At 34.7% G+C, this 17545-nt stretch overlaps 1 protein-coding gene across 2 annotated transcripts; it reads right to left on the bottom strand.

Moving 5' to 3' along the window:
* Positions 1-1061: 1061 nt before the first annotated feature.
* Positions 1062-17525, bottom strand: LOC105322203 (epidermal growth factor receptor substrate 15-like 1). 2 transcript variants are annotated; one of them, XM_034458408.2, is made up of 21 exons: positions 17454-17525; positions 16536-16580; positions 16273-16362; positions 14033-14176; positions 13537-13602; positions 13215-13298; positions 12769-12870; positions 12033-12206; positions 11629-11786; positions 11099-11276; positions 10751-10845; positions 9541-9712; positions 8552-8662; positions 7147-7296; positions 6183-6320; positions 4304-4457; positions 3898-4001; positions 2921-3037; positions 2222-2420; positions 1935-2017; positions 1062-1639 (listed from the first exon to the last, which is right to left on the bottom strand). In XM_034458408.2, the coding sequence occupies exons 1-21, from the start codon at positions 17478-17480 to the stop codon at positions 1613-1615; spliced, it is 2418 nt and encodes an 805-aa protein (XP_034314299.2). In that variant the 5' UTR covers positions 17481-17525; the 3' UTR covers positions 1062-1612. The 2 variants fall into 2 exon arrangements, with proteins under 2 accessions (XP_034314299.2, XP_034314300.2); XM_034458409.2 differs by having other exon boundaries at positions 1935-2014.
* Positions 17526-17545: the final 20 nt, after the last annotated feature.

Here is a 17545-nt window from a genome sequence, read left to right as displayed (position 1 = left end):
CATCGCTCACTTTAGTAACAATGGTAAATCTAGACCCTTTGAATCCACCTTCTGCTACTTGCCCATCAGTTTCAGCTTTCTGGCCAAATAATAATTGAGAGGGTTTTTGAAGATTTTTACTATCTATCACTATGTAAAGTTTCGACTACAAGTTATGGACCTATCCAACCCCAGAGATCATGATTAGAAAAAAAATGAATCTACCTTACGATGCTTCCAATATAGTTCCTGAGATAAAGATTACTCCCCCCAAATTTCGATCTTCCCTCATTATATCCTCTTGAATTACACAAATTTGAATCCCCTTGGCCCAAAGATGCTTGTTCCAAGTGTAGGTTCAAATTGGCTCATCGGTTCTTGAGAAGAAGTCAAAACTGTGAAATGTTTATGGACAGACGATCGACTGACAAAATGCATATGCATCCGTATACAAAACAAGAGATGGAAACATCTGCGAAGAAAAAGAACGGACGCTGTAAATAATTGGAATATTTCAACGTCTAAGGGGCAACCTCTGCAAAGAAAATGAACGACTGACCGACAGACAGACCAACAGAGAGAGGCAGATGGACAGCAACAAAGCAATATTTCCTCTCTTCTTCGAAGGGGGCATATACATGTATATTACTATAAAATAATTGAAAACCAATACTGGTCTCTGTTTAGTGAATCAGATTTTAAAATATTTTGAAACTTTAGAATTCCCTTCCGACAAGATACTAGAGAAGTAGATGACGAAGGTAAAATGGAGATTATTAGGTTATAAAAACCTGAAAGAAACCATCAATAGTGGGTATTATTAAATAGTGCCATGAATAAAGGTAGCTTAATATTCAAAGACTCTATTCTATTGAATAAAGGCTATGAATAGAGGTTACATTTAAATGTACTAAGATAAATAAATCCAATGTACACATATAAACCTAATGTGTGAAGTTGTTGGTAAGTGTATCATATAAAAATGTTCTGCATTGACTGCTACTTTCATAGCTTGTATAAGACACAAAAAAATCATTTCAATTTTTATATTTACAGCTTCTCTGAATCAAAGATATAGACCATTAAAAGTTCTGTTGGCACAATCTATTGACATAGATGATTTATATAATATATATACAATAAACAAATACATAAATATATTGAACTAAAAATTTCTAGAGTTATATAATAGATGTATACAAATTGCACAAAGTAAGGAAACACAAGTTGTGTAAAACTGCACCTATCCACTCTCACATTGTCGTGTAACACGTCTTACTTCACTGTATCAACAGAACACTTGTCACAACACTTCAATCGCTAAAATATTGCACTTCATGATGCCTTTAGATGAAATTAAAGTTGATTTGCCCTACAAGCTGTGAGTACCATTGTACGAGCATTATGGAATGTTTGGTTATCCCGCCCACACTAATTGATATAAATTAAATCAGTTGATTGTACCCGTGAATGAATGAATCTCTATTTCAAGGAGACTGTGAAACACATCTACACAGTGACACAAGATCTACACATGAACAGCTGATCCTAAAGGTGATGGTTCCCCTTGGTTGGAGGGAGTTATGTCCCTTCCCTTGGGGTATCCAATGGTGATTAATATTCTGTAGATTCCTCAACTCCAAGCCCCTTTATCATCAAACTATAAGTAAATATTGAAATTTCAACAGGACTACTAAAAACACAAATAAATCTAATCTATTATTGTTTCAACTTCAAAATTCAGATATTGAACGGATAAAAATCATTCGACTCATTATCAGACCTGTAAGCAGTAATATATATAACTATAAAATGAATATGAAATTTTATCATAACAATCAGACAGAAAATAGATAAATCAAATCACAGCCTCTTTCAAACCCTTTCAAATTGTTAAACAAGAACAAAAAATATGGTATTTTGATTTCAGTATGGCTAGTTGAATGAAATGATACCTTGCTAGGACTAAAGTCAGCAAAGTTGGCAAAAGCATCATCTGAGGATGTGGTAGCAGAGCTGGCAAATGGATCATTTCCTGCTAGAAAGAATGGCTTTTTGTATTCAATATTGATTGACAAAACTGTCATTCAATGGAAAAGTAGCATTCAATAATTATTTTCAGAAACCCATACAAGTGGCTCAATAGGTTTTACACTTTGCAAAATTAGAATTACAAACAAGATTATATACCAGTACTTATAGTTTAGTTTACAGACTTGAAAACAAAAATTTAAACACAAACCTGCAAAAGGGTCACTGTCGAACTCTCCCAGCTGTTGGCTAGGACTAGGGGTGGGTCGGTTTTTGGGAGGGGCGGGTCTGGGAGGGGGTTGTTTTTTCTGTTTTGGGGGCAGGGCAGGAACTGGAGATTTTGGTCCAATAGATGGTCTTGAAGGCGACTTTGGTGCAAATGGGTCGCCTCCAAATAAACTGTCTGGTTTCTGGAAAGGCAAGATTTCAGCAAGATGTTTCATATGGTTAAAAAATAGAGAGATTATCTAGTGTAGTTTAAATTACGCCAAAAATAATGGATGTTTGTTCAGACGTAAAAAAATTAAAGTTTAATGTTAATACACTGCATGATACAATATAAACAATTTGTATTAACCTAAAGATATTTTTTTGCAATATAGTCTGAATCTCCTGTTCTATTTTAAATCATTATTTTGTGTGAAAATATCAATTTTTCGAATTACTGGTATTAAGATATCATAATAATTAGTTTTTGTTATTAAATTTCAATTGATCATAATCTTTATTTTTGCCAAGATATTACAATTTTACATATCTATTCTCTCTATTAAAGTTGGAATTAAATTATTGTGTAGAAGATTTACAATGTTTTCTTTTACTCAAAAGAAAGTCAGAAACTACAGTTTAATGAAGATACTAGTATACAGAAGGCAATTTATAGAAAAAAAATGGTGAATATCAATCCTACACTGGGTTTTGAGGAACCGCTTGGTCCACTTTTCCCAAACGGGTCGAAGGCATCCAGCTTGGTGTTATCAGTTCCTCCAAAGGAAGCAAAGGGATCCACACTCCCGAAAGGATCGCCCTGTCAGGAATGGGTTTGATCATGTTTAGAAACAAGTCAACCTCAATTCATTAGGTCACATAAAATTAATATTTAAGTTAGATTCTCATTCTGATTTGCAAAAAATATGGGGCAGGTGGGCGGATTCTATTTATTATTTTTTATTTTAAGTCACCTTTTTCACCGTTCTCGTTCTGGAAATAACAACTGCTCTATTCTTTTAAATGAGTACAGAAACCCAATTTAATCCTTTAATTCCATTTTTTTTCAACTAAACTGTTAATGCACGAATACATTTGTATCCTTATGATAACAATCATGACAGGAATCACCCAAGCGGTAATCCACATGTTTAGGCAGCCATTAAAATGTGTTGAAATTTTTGTTTACCAAGCCCGATTTTTTTATCCAAAATTTTTTTCATCTGTTTTTTTCAAAATGAAATAAAATTCAATGGGGCGGGCCATTATCAGAGGGGCGGGTGGGGATGAGAATTTAAAAATTAATTTTATGTGGCCTTAGTATGATGTGCAATAAGTTTTCCAAACTTGGCTAATGTACAGCTGAGGTCTAATAATGCTACATACATGTTAAAAAATTTATAATAAATTGTTCTGGTTCTGAGTTTTATGGATACATATGTACATGTTTATTTAGGATACATTATAGGAATGCATAAAAGCAATTCCTTTCCCAAACGGTTTTCAATTCCCAGCCTGAAAAACACCTACTAATACTGCTTGTTCAAATAATTTTTTTCTTTTCTTAAAAGCTGAAGAACATGTAATATATAAAAATTTTTAAGGGTATATCATTTTTTTAAAACAACAGAAACATATTAATGCTTCAGGATTATAGAAATATACTGCACTTTTTCTTACTTTTTCAGATTTAGTTGTACCCTCAAAGGCGTCAGATGATTTGAAGGGATCATCTGAAGCAAAGGGATCGCTTCCAAACGACGATGACTTGAATGGATCGCCACCTGGAGGAAAACAGCCACACATTATACAACAGAGAATAATTTGCTTGGACCATAAATGTCAACCTTAATTTTATACTACATGTTTGAATAGATTCTTAAACTTTTAGTTTTAAATGTCAACTTTCTTAAAGATTTGATGGGAGGTAATTGTTTAGATTTGCTTGTACAAAGAATAAATAAAAAATATGTTTTGTTAATTGTTGGAATGCTCATGAGTAAGGATTACTTGTGAAATCTTATAACATTGAGTGGCAATGAAATCTAGAGACTATGCAGCAATGTTGAGAGTTTAAATAACCTACCCTCCTTAAATGGGTCCTCGTTCTGGAATGGATCGGATCCTCCCCCACTGGAGTCTCCTCCAAACGCGTCCTTACTCTTGAAGGGGTCGTCCTTGAAATCATCCAGAGTGGAGCCGACACTGAAGTTACTGATGGTGCTGACTGGGCTTCCATACTGTCAACGTAATGTAAACTTACAGTAAATGTAATTGTAACGCATACTGTAATGTATGTAAATGTAAACTTGCAGTAAATGTAAATTGTAACGCAAGGTAGATTTACAGTAACCTTACACTGTCAATGTCAAGCCCTCATGTAGTGAACATATACTGTTAATGTAAGGTTATCATATAGGGATATCATCTGGCAATGTAAGGTTATCATAAAGGGATATCATCTGGCAATGTAAGGTTATCATAAAGGGATATCATCTGGCAATGTAAGGTTATCATAAAGGGATATCATCTGGCAATGTAAGGTTATCATAAAGGGATATCATCTGGCAATGTAAGGTTATCATAAAGATATCATCTGGCAATGTATGGTTATCATAAAGGGATATCATCTGGCAATGTATGGTTATCATAAAGAGATATCATCTAGCAATGTAAGGTTATCATAAAGGGATATCATCTGGCAATGTAAGGTTATCATAAAGGGATATCATCTAGCAATGTAAGGTTATCATAAAGGGATATCATCTGACAATGTAAGGTTATCATAAAGGGATATCATCTGGCAATGAAAGGTTATCATAAAGGAATATCATCTGGCAATGTAAGGTTATCATAAAGGGATATCATCTGGCAATGTAAGGTTATCATAAAGGGATATCATCTGGCAATGTAAGGTTATCATAAAGGGATATCATCTGGCAATGTAAGGTTATCATAAAAGGATATCATCTGACAGTGTAAGGTTATCATAAAGGGATATCATCTGGCAATGTATGGTTATCATAGAGATATCATCTGGCAATGTAAGGTTATCATAAAGGGATATCATCTGGCAATGTAAGGTTATCATAAAGGGATATCATCTGGCAATGTAAGGTTATCATAAAGGGATATCATCTGGCAATGTATGGTTATCATAGAGATATCATCTGGCAATGTATGGTTATCATAAAGGGATATCATCTGGCAATGTAAGGTTATCATAAAGGGATACTATCTGGCAATGTAAGGTTATCATAAAGGGATATCATCTGGCAATGTAAGGTTATCATAAAGGGATATCATCTGGCAATGTAAGGTTATCATAAGGGGATATCATCTGGTAATGTAAGGTTATCATAAAGGGATATCATCTGGCAATGTAAGGTTATCATAAAGATATCATCTGGCAATGTAAGGTTATCATAAAGGGATATCATCTGGCAATGTAAGGTTATCATAAAGGGATATCATCTGGCAATGTAAGGTTATCATAAAGGGATATCATCTGGCAATGTAAGGTTATCATAAAGGGATGTCATCTGGCAATGTAAGGTTATCATAAAGGGATATCATCTGGCAATGTAAGGTTATCATAAAGGGATATCATCTGGCAATGTAAGGTTATCATAAAGGGATATCATCTGGCAATGTAAGGTTATCATAAAGGGATATCATCTGGCAATGTAAGGTTATCATAAAGGGATACTATCTGGCAATGTAAGGTCATCATATAGATAAACTAAACTGTAATTTTAAGGTCATCATGTAAATGTAAACTGTCAATGAAAAGTAAACTTATTGCAAACATAAACTGTCAAGATAAGTTCATCAATAAAGGATATTAGCTGGCAGTCAATAAAATAACAATGTAAATCCCATGGAATATCATTGTAAGAATAAGTACAGGCAATAAACTCTGTCATGTAGTGTTTTGGGGGTGGGATGGGGCGTGTGAACCTCACCGTGGCCCTGGTACTGATGTCGTCCTGGACCTGACTGGAGAAGATGTTGGACACCTCGCTGTTCATGCTGCTATAACTGGCAATACTGTGCTTCAGGCCTCGCTCCTGGTCGTTCAAATGCTGTACTCTTTGTCGGGACTGGAAAAACATAAAAACAAATACTCACCTCAAACAAATAAACAGCTTAAATTCAAATTTGGTTTAATTTGACTTAAATTTTTTGCCAAGGATGAAGCTAGGCATCTTACCTGGAATATCTTAAGCTCATATTTGAGATATCTGAAGCTTTATCTTGAGATTTCTGAAGCTTTATCCTTAGATAACTAAAGCTCATACCTGTAATATCTTAAGCTCTTATTCAACTTATCGTCAGCACTTACCTGAAATATCTGAAGCTCTTACCTGAGATATCTGAGGCTCTTACCTGGGATATCTGAAGCTCTTACCTGAGATATCTGAGGCTCTTACCTGAGATATCTGAGGCTCTTACCTGAGATATCTGAGGCTCTTACCTGAGATATCTGAGGCTCTTACCTAAGATTCTGAAGTTCTTACCTGAGATATCTGAAGCTCTTACCTAAGATAGCTGAAGCTCATATTTGAGATATCTGAAGCTCTTACCTAAGATAGCTGAGGCTCTAACCTGAGATATCTGAAGCTCTTACCTGAGGCTCTTACCTGAGATATCTGAAGCTCTTATCTGAGATAGCTGAGGCTCTTACCTGAGATATCTAAAGCTCTTACCTGAGATAGCTGAAGCTCTTACCTGAGATATCTGAAGCTCTTACCTGAGATAGCTAAGGTTCTTACCTGAGATATCTGAAGCTCTTACCTAAGATAGCTGAGGCTCTTACCTGAGATATCTGAAGCTCTTACCTAAGATATCTGAGGCTCTTTCCTGAGATATCTGAAGCTCTTACATGAGATAGCCGAGGCTCTTACCTGAGATATCTGAAGCTCTTACCTGGGATATCTGAAGCTGCAGGTCATTCTGAGATTTGATCAGCAGTTCCAACTGTTGTTTCCCACCCTCCACTTGCTGTTCCATCTTGGATTCTTCCTCCCTCAGGGAACTTAGTTCTACTCTTAATTTCTCTAGTTCTTTCTCTTGGTTCTAAAAGAAAAAAAACACTAATAATTTGAAACACATCTGCTGCTTAGCATTAATCTTGTATTATTATTATACTTGTTATTTTATGTGATTTTAAACATACATGTACACATGACTGTTGAAAAAAAATCCAGTATACCTTCTATGACCAAAAACACATATAATTTCAACCATAGAGTACTGTGGCTATCATCTCATTGTTTATTTATTTCAAAGTATTTGAGAAGGTGTCATAACAGTATTTCACTGAAGGTTCACGTCAAAACATGGCTGAGGCAAAATAATTCCCAAATTTCCCTTTGAATTTGGGGCGTTTCCGCTGATTTTTTATGAGATGAAAAACAATGTGTAAGAGGTCTAACTATCCCAGTTTTGTAATTATGCGAGGTCATTTGAATTTTTTATGCGTGTTGTTTTCAGAGGGGGGTGAAAAGGCCCAGGCTTGATTTTTAGGCACATGTGTAGCTTCAAGGTAAACAAAGTCTCACGCCTTGCTGGATGCACATGTGTATTTTAAGAGAAAATTGTAAATGAAGCGTTGTTTAAAAAGATGTCAAAAGGATTTTTTTCCAAAAGTTCGTTTTGAATTTTTAATCTGTATCTAAAGTTGTGCAATTTGGGTAAGAATATATAGTAAATTTAATACTGTTACAGTAGTGCAACCAGAAGCCTGATGAAATGGTTGTGAAAAATCAAACAGACTAATTCAAAACAAAATTTATGTTTAGATTTTCAGGCACCACCGTATGCTAATGCATACATTGATTCCAAATTCAGTAAAAAGGGAAAACCTCCATTTTTTAAGTCCAAAATAATAAAACTAATTTATTTTTGCTTTTAACTTTGGCTACAAAAATAATTAACCCTGTCTCCTGCATGACTTTTTAAAAATCTTGGTTTAAGAAACAAAGACTTTTTCAAGGTCCTAACAACGATGTCTAATCTACATATTACTGTATATTGGGAAATATTTGCCCCGTTTCATTGTGCCTCTTTTGCCCTCGTTTTCAGCAAGCGAATTAAAGACTGGGCAAATTCCACTGTCTCAAATTATCTCTCTTCAAACAAAACTGTGTCTTGGTAAATTCAAGACAGGGCGAAACTGTTTTCAAGTGTAGAAGGACACAAACTACACGGGGTGAAAATAACCCTGTATACAGTATAGAATATATGTATATGAATGATAAGAGTTTGTTCTAGGTTTAGGCATTGTAAATATTCATGAGACACCTCTCCGTGATGAATATTAATGAGGTACCTGTACAGACATTTCCCGGTTTGTTATCTGAGCCTTTAACTCCTCAATGCTCCTCTGCTCCGCCTCACATTTCTCCCGTATATCTCGTACATTGCTCTCCAGGTCCGATTTCTAAATCACAATAATCACAGACAATAAAAGAATGTCTAAAGTGTTATCGCATCTAAACCAATGTCAGATAAACTCATTGATCAATTTCATAATAAAATATTTAAGGAAATCCATATAAGAAAGCTTTAAAGGGGCATGGTCACGATTTTGGTCAAATTCTATTTTTCTGCTTTTATTATTTACAATGCTTTAGAAATACATTTCAAATGATTAAATGAAATTTGAGAGTCAGTCATTAAGTTATAAGCAAGCTACAGGGCTCAAAATTCTTTGTAATGTAAACAATACTCGGTCAATCAAGGGATGAACTATATTGGAAGAAGAAGAAGGTTCGTGCCCTGTTTTTGCTTACATAGGTTCAACATACCAGTAAAAATTCTTTTTCAAGCTAACTTGTCTATCTTCTTATTCATTTTGAGCATGAATAAACAGTTCTTAACGTTAAACACATTTATTTAAAGTCTAAAATTGGGACTTTTCACTTCAACATTTAAAATATAAAGAAAATCTTTGTTTACATAGTAAAGAATTGTAAGCTCTGCAACTCTCTTATAACTCAACAAATGACACTCAAATTTTGGTTGCATATTAGAAACGTCTTACTTGAGCATTAAACATTAAAATCGGAAAAATATTTTTTGACCAAAATCGTGACCATGCCCCTTTAACTTCAAAACATAATAAAATCCCAAAGGGGACTGAGATGATTAGTTGATTTCTAAGGGAAAGATATGATATTTGGTGGATTTCCCCCTGGAAGACTGAGTTGATTGATTGATAGGTGAATTGTCCCCCAGGCACTGTAATAATTGGTTGATTTCCTTGGGGCTGAGTTGAATGTTGGCCTCCCTCCAAGGATAGAAATGAGAGGGTAATACCTTTTCGTCGAGCTCATCCAGACACTTCTGAGCCTGTTCCTTCTGGTTCTCCAGTTGTTGGAGTGTGGCAGTGATGGCGTCCAACTCCTTCTGTAGCATGGTGACCTCCCCATTACAGATCTTGATGTCTGCCTCAGTCTGAGAGCTATCTCTCTCCAGCTGTAACTTCTCTCTGTCAACACAACAACTTCATAGTAAAAATACTATACTTAGAGTACCTAGTATACATACTACTAAGAAGCATTATAGTATAATACAACTAGATACTATTGTTACACAATTTCACAGATCTATAGAAGCTGTAACTCTAGCTGAACCTTCTCTCTGTCAAGGCAACATTTTCATTGTAAATGATAAACACCCAAAACTTAAAACGGTTCTAAAGATCAGTGAAGTTGTCTCTATAAGCTGTAACTTCTCTCTATTCAAATACTGTAAAAGTGGTTATTTACTCTGGTCGTTAAGTACACGTTTTCTATGGTCAAACAATATGTGTGGTATTAAATTTCCAGATGCCTGATATACCATTCTAAAATGATCAGTTTTTTACCATACGCGTGGGGGTATTTTATGCGGTTTTAAGCCTACCACGTAACTATTGTAAAAATTTCCCCCACGCGGAAATAACCACTTTTACAGTAATGTCTTTATAGTAAATAACAATCCACAACATGATAGTAGACAATATACAACTAGGTACTATTGTAAGACAGTTTCACAGATCTATAGAAGGTGTCTCTCTAGCTGTAACTTTTCTCTGTTATGGCATACATTAAACTACATACTACTTCATCACAGTAAACAATATACAACAAAGTAATATTTTTACACTGTTTAACAGATCTAAAGAACTAACTCTCTCTCTCTCTCTCTCTCTCTCTCTCTCTCTCTCTGCACATTCTCTGTGTATATATCGTAGTAAACAATTTTCCCAATGAATCACAAAAACAGCCATTTTTTACTCCACATAAAAGTAAGTTCACATAAATATATCCAATCAAACCTAAAAAATTTTAAAACTTAAAATTTAATTAGCCCACACTATTAAAATGATTATTTAGTTCATTTAATTATAACACAATCATTCCCGATAAGAGTATAACCATTTCTTTGTATTGATGTATCAGCTTTGTTATTTTTCAACAACCCACGCTTCTGATTTTTCTTGTTGTCTAAGTTTAAGTGGGAACAAGGCTGTACAGTAGCTTACCTCTTCATGCCCTCGATTTCCTTGGAGATGATGTCGAGCTCTTTAATGGCCGAGGAATCGGCGACGTGTCCGTACGGTCCGGCATTCACTCCATCCTGTAACACACCAAACTAATCAGTTCAGAAAGGGAGGTAATCACTGAACAAAAGGGACACATTGACTGATACAAGACAGGAGAAATGTGATTACTAAAACTAAAGACACAATTGATCAGAAATCCACATTTCTCTCTCTCTCCTCTCTCTCTCTCTCTCTCTCTCTCTCTCTCTCTCTCTCTCTCTCTCTCTCATAATTATCACATATAAAGGGAACAAAGCCCTGCCTTATATAAAACAACAAATGACTTACTGTAACTCCAAACTGTGTGGTGTCCGTACTCCCCTTAGGTCGCATAGACGGGGGAATCATCTCCGGGGTGAGGGTAGCGGGGGGATCCACCCCCTTCAGCTTCTGTTGGACCAGGTACATTGCAAGGGCAAACTGTTCATTGTTGATCTTCCCTACTCCATTCGTGTCGCATAGGGTCCTGAGGGAGAAAGAAGTTTTATTCAAATATTGATAGCCTGATTGTGTATTTTGTGTAGTTATGATGATAATGGTTTCATGATGTTAATGAAATTTAACCATGAAATAAAACCAAAACTGCAAGTAAGAAAAAATCGGTGAAAGGAAAATAAGAGTGACATTAAGCGAAGTATTCACATTCTCATCCAATATCTCTCTGTATAATAAATTAACAAAAATCCAGTCATTAGTTTTCAAAAGCCATATTTATCAGTTCCATTGACACAGAGGTTATAAACAAAGGATTAGACCTTGCCAGAATTAACATGGGGGGGGGGGGGGCTAACTTCCAATTGTTTTGTGTAGTGACTCACCAGATGTGAGCCAGGGTCGTGTTGGGGAGACCACTCTGTAGGAAAATGCTGCGTATCTCGTCCCCCGACACAAAGCCATCCATGTCGGTGTCCGCGATCTTGAACATCTGGTCAAACTTCATCTTGTCTACCGGGTTCACAACCCACTGGATGGCCATCTGTAAAAACCAAGCCACACAGGTCATAGCTAGTAGTCACACCATCATATTCAAACAGTATAATTTAAGGTCACAAGCAAAATGTTGTTTGACTCGTTTTTTTCTGTGAGGTAAAACCTTTGTGTTTCAAACAACAGGTGTTTACAAAAGTTAATTTGTACAACATTGTTCACACAGAGTCAGTATTGAATCATTGCAACTGTTTTCCCTGGACTCAGACAAGTAGCCTGAAGTTTCTCTACTCACAGCTGGAGAGTCTGCCCGCTGGACTGGGGAATCCCTGGCGGCTACTGTTGGTAGCACGGGTACACCCCCTACTACAGGGGCCCCCTTACCCCGCTTAGAGGGCGGTACTAGCTGAGGGGGCAGTGACTGGGGCACGGGGGTCTTTTCCAGGGCCTTGTACACCAAATGCATGCACTGAAATCAATGAAATTAAATTGTACTACAATGTATAACATATGTAGTGCCACTTCATATACATTTTTATGAATATGTTGATATCTGATGTATCCTCAAATACATGTACATGAAATTTCAAATTAATAACTGTCAGATTCTTCCATACATGCAAGTCTTTTGTCTCTTTCTTTGTTTCAAGTACTTAGTAGTTAAAACTTAGAATTTTTTTTTCAATCAGGGACATGAAATTGAGTAAATTCTAGCAACAATCTAAGCCACTTTCATAATGATATTAATTTATAAAATTCTGTAATATATGTCCAGTATGTATAAGACAATTTTTGGTTTCATTTCAAGAACAGAAAATAACCACCATTAGCTGACAAGAAAAACATTAAACATTAATTTTAGATACATAATATTACATTCATGGAAATTTTAATACATGTGCTGCAAAAACTATGTTAAATCTGTTCAAAATCCAAGAACACCAGGCATTTACTCCATAGAAAATATAGCCTTAATATCATTGATGTTCTCAAGCACCCTAGGAAATGACCGATATCTGTACTACACTGACCACATAGAACTCGTCCTTGTCCAGGAAGCCGTCCTTGTCAATGTCACTGAGCTCCCAGATCTTACCCAGAACCTCAATGGGAAGCTGCGAGTTAATCAGCATCTAAAAATAGATCAAGGGACGCCTGTTTATTTCAGCAGACAACATGGTCAGTATTACATGATAACAGGAATGATGCAACAGCATACTTAAGCTATCTGAACATTTCTCTGTTTAATACTTCAAAATAATTGATGCAAATTTTCACAAGTCTAAGTGAGACACTTGATACAGATCAGAGAAATGACCTCATAAATTTACACACAGGGTCAATATCATGAAAATGACAGAGAGAGGTCAATGTGACACATTATACAGAAGTTAAAGTTACATATGGGGTGAATGTCACAAAGATGACAGAGAGAGGTCAATGTAATACTTGAGTTTATAACCTCCGCCATACTCACTGGTTTGACCTTGTCTCCCGACACACGGTTATTGATGGGACTCAGACCATTATACACAGGGTCATATTTCGCCTTCTCTGCATCCTTGTCAAAAACAAAAATATTTTTAAGATTTATATCTCAACAACTATGAAAATTCATTAAAAACATGTCCAAGATGAAAAAAATGACATTATAAACGTAGGTAGTTATATCTTGAGCGCTTTGTCTGATTCTGGTTCTTCCACCTCTGGATAACCCTAACTAAAGCTAAGAATGCCAACTTTTCCCTTGTGATGGACTGCAAATTCTAAGCATTACATTGTATACACAATTCACTCACTGTGATTATCCACGGGACATTAGACGATGCCGGGGTAGGAGACTCAGACTTTATCTCCACAGGACCCTATAAAATCAAAGTATTAATATAAACGTAATATTAAAATCAATTGAATTTCTTATATAAAGAGCTACAGGTAATGTTCTTTTGTATATATCAGGTAAGTGTTAGCTAACTGACCATACCTTACTTGGAGACATGAAACAAGTTTAATATAATGTGTAGACTAAAAGATGAAAATACTGGTATGCCTAACAATATTATCAGTCTAACCTTTTATATAAAACAATTATTTGTAGATAATGAAAACAAAAAAATTGGTTAATGGACACTAGGTAGCTATTATGATATAGAAAATTTCCAAAACTAATAACAACAGAATTGATGATACATGACAGTATGAAGTTAAAATATGGATCCAAGAGAAAATTCAGTCTATTTTAAAGGTTTTGAGACCCAGCATCTTGTCTGTTTGTGTTGTGGGGTTCTTCCTTACCAGGTTAGGGGCGGGTGTCATCTCGGTCAGCTTGGAGATGTTGAGCTCAACATTGTTCTGGGCCAGGGCCACCAGTTTGAGGGCCACATAGAACCCTGTCTTCTCCAGGTACCCCTTACCTGAGGGGTCAGACAGGTCCCATATCTACAACAACCGAGGGACAAAGGTTACCTCCCCTTGCTATTGCTCTTATGGATATTCAAAGATATATATAATCAAAGATAATCATTGTAAAAAATATAACCAACAAAATGCTTTCTTTGGTGGTTAATAAGGGCTATTAGGTAGGTTTTGTCTTTAAAAAAGTCTTGTATAATCCCGTTGTATAATTGTAGAGATTATGGTCCGTAATATTTTTACTGTTATGCTGGCTTACTTTTCTACCTACACAAACCACAATTAAGAATACCTAATATTGTTATATTGCTCTTACTGATATGACCCTCTAGTTAAAGTTTTACTCAAGAACTCTGCTTTATAATTCATTTCCTTTTCATAAAAATTCTTATACTAGGCTTTAAAGCTATTTTTCATGATCAGGGATGGGGTAATGGTAATTTGTAATGGTAATTGAGTGTAATTAATTACAAATTTTGATGTAATTGTAAGTAATGTGTAATTGGGAAAATTTTCAATTACATGTAATGGTAATTTAATTAATTACTTTCAAAAAAGGCATGTAATTCCAATTACTTTTCAATTACTTTCAATTACACACTGATGTACCTATAAATATGAAACTGTTCACTACCCATTGTTTCCCACACTATTGATGGTACAAGGTCAAGTTAGGAAAAGAAGTAAAAATCATTGAACTATTAATTTATCATATTTATTTTACTAATTTTTTCAGTGATTCAATATTTAATCATATAAAGTTTTCCCAAATTTCATAAGGTACATGTATTTGATGATTTGCTTGAGCTATTTTCTTTTTGAAAAAAAACCCAACTTATTTTCATTCTTAATAGAATAATTAGTGTGTCAATCATCATTGAATTAGTTAAACAAAAATAACTGTTTAATTAACAAACAAAATCAGTGTTACCTAAATTATATAAAATATCAAGTCCTGCTTTGTAATTGAGAGCCTAAAATACAAAGAGCTAAAATGTATGGCTTCAAATGGGTTTTTGAGTTTTAGATGCCAAACATGTCCACAGGGTGTACTGTTCCCTTATTGTAAACATTTGATAATTAGGTATAAAACAACAGGCGTGAATTGTGTTTTGATAACAATTATAGTCTGCCCTATACCTGATATTAACCTGTATTTTTGGCATTGTATTTATAAAGAAAAATATAACTGCAAAGGAGAAAATTTTCAGACAAAAGTTTTGCATGCAGGAAATACTTTAGTTGACATGATAGGTGTATGTTAGGGGATATGACTTTTAAATGTTTATTGAATATCAAGGTGGTACATGTATTTTGACACTTCCACATTGTGACTACCTGCATTTTGAAATAAACATTAAAACCACATTTATTTTTTTCTTTACAAAAATTGTTACCTATCAGAGTAGTTAGCAAATTCTAAAAGAGTGAAAGTATTTTGATAGTGACGAAATTTTATTCACATTATAGACATACCTCCTTCAATGTATATACATGTATGTTGTAGCTACGGATACAACATGATTTTAGTAAATTTTGATGAAAATGTAATTTGTAATTTAATTAATTACATCTGCAAAGTAATTGTAATTTAATTAATTACATTTGAAAACTCTTGTAATGGTAATTTAATTGAAGGATTTAAGCAAGTAATTGTAATTTAATTAATTACTTTCTATTGTAATTGACCCCATCCCTGTTCATGATATGCATTCAGGATTACTATAAACAATCATGACTGTTGAAGAGTATACTCAAATATTGTATGAACATTTCCTTATCATTTCAATTAAGATCCTGAAACTTGTGTGGCATCAATATGTAAGTGGATCAAAGGGTCTTCATCTAATTAGATATATTTCCCTATGAAATAAAATGTGATACAGGAAATCAACAATTGTGCCAATAGCCAGTGTTTATAGCTTATTTGCCTCTATTCAAGCAATATTTCTTTAGGTATGTAATTCAAAACAAAATAATTATTGACTTACCTGTGTTATTGGTAGAAGAGTCATCGACTTACCTTGTTTATACTTTTTACTTAACGTGTCAAAAAGAGAATTATTGACTTACATGTTTATACTTTATACTTAAAGGTGTCAAAAAAGAGATTATTGACTCACCTGTGACAATACTGTGTCTGGTAAGGAGGATTTTTTCAGGAAGCTGGCAGCATCTAGAGCACCAATGCTCCCTGTATTGTTAGGATCGGCCTAAAACCACAGATCATTCAAGGAGGTTTCAACAAGTCTAATTCTACACATATGTAAATCATGACATCTTCTTTGCTTTTTCTCAAAAGTTAAAACTTTTTATAAATCAATATGTTAACTCAATAAAATATCAAACACCATAGCGCATGCAACAAGCACCAGCAAAATCTCACCTGTTTGTAGTAAGCTTCATATGTGCCAATATGACTGCCAGCAATCTACAAATGATGACAATAAAGTAGTTTAGGCTATGTGGACTTTGGACTTTACATGTATACCGACTAAAAAAACTCTAAGTTGTAAAGAGCAGAGCACCTATTTAATGGATATACACGTATACTGACTAGAAAAACTCTTTTTATTGAAGATAGCAGAACACCTAATTAATGGATGTCTTTGAGAGGTTTGATTTTTGTATGGATCTGTAACAACATTTCCCTTTCATTTGACATGCAAAATTATGCTGCATATATTGATGTATATATACTAATAACCAACTTTATATCTGAATAAACAGTGACCAGTAAACAACCAATTAATGATGATTAATTTTTCATTTCATGTCGTTTGCAATGCAAAATCCCGGGAGATTTTTTTTTTACATTTGGTTGCATGTGTACTGCAACCTGAATCAATGAAGGAAGTGTTTAAAAAAAATTAAAAGGACTTTTTTTCTTTCTAGTGCATAAAAATGTAGCTTGGGTACAAATGTATTGATGATTATCAAGGTGTCAATCAAAGAGTAGTGGAAGCAGAAACGTTGCTCAGAGTATAGATAATCAGATACACCATGCACAGTGGTAATGCAAAACATGTGTTAAATATGCAAGAACACTATACGCATAAACATATAACACACTGCAACGGTTTGTAAAATACCAAAGTTTGAAATTACTGCGAATTATTAAGTTAGTATATCCATGACGTTTCAAGTTTAGCCGTTGCGTCCATAACGTGCATTAACAAGTTTCCAGACGTATGTTTACCTAATCTGTGTCTAAATCAATTAAACATTGAATTAAGATTCATTTCCTTGAATTATTCTATACTCTAGATTATTAATTCGTCCAAAAACACATAAATACACCTACTTGTCCGAGTGGAGGAACCGATGCCATTTTTCCGGTGCATCGGAATCAAGTAAGTCGTACGTAAAGTGATTCTTACTCCATGCGCATCCCAA

Source organism: Magallana gigas, chromosome 7, assembly GCF_963853765.1.
Source record: "Magallana gigas chromosome 7, xbMagGiga1.1, whole genome shotgun sequence".
Taxonomy (NCBI): domain Eukaryota; kingdom Metazoa; phylum Mollusca; class Bivalvia; order Ostreida; family Ostreidae; genus Magallana; species Magallana gigas.
Note: the sequence above shows the minus strand (reverse complement) of the source record. Positions and strands in the feature narration are given on the sequence as shown.

Bases quoted from the DNA above. Each gene is read 5' to 3' on its own strand.
- LOC105322203 (XM_034458408.2), bottom strand. From the start codon at position 17,480: ATGGCATCGGTTCCTCCACTCGGACAA. The intron at 14,177-16,272 runs GTGAGTCAATAA...CGGTTGTTGTAG, and splicing joins CAGACACAGTATTGTCACAG to ATATGGGACCTGTCTGACCC. The intron at 4,458-6,182 runs GTGAGGTTCACA...TTACGTTGACAG, and splicing joins ACATCAGTACCAGGGCCACG to TATGGAAGCCCAGTCAGCAC.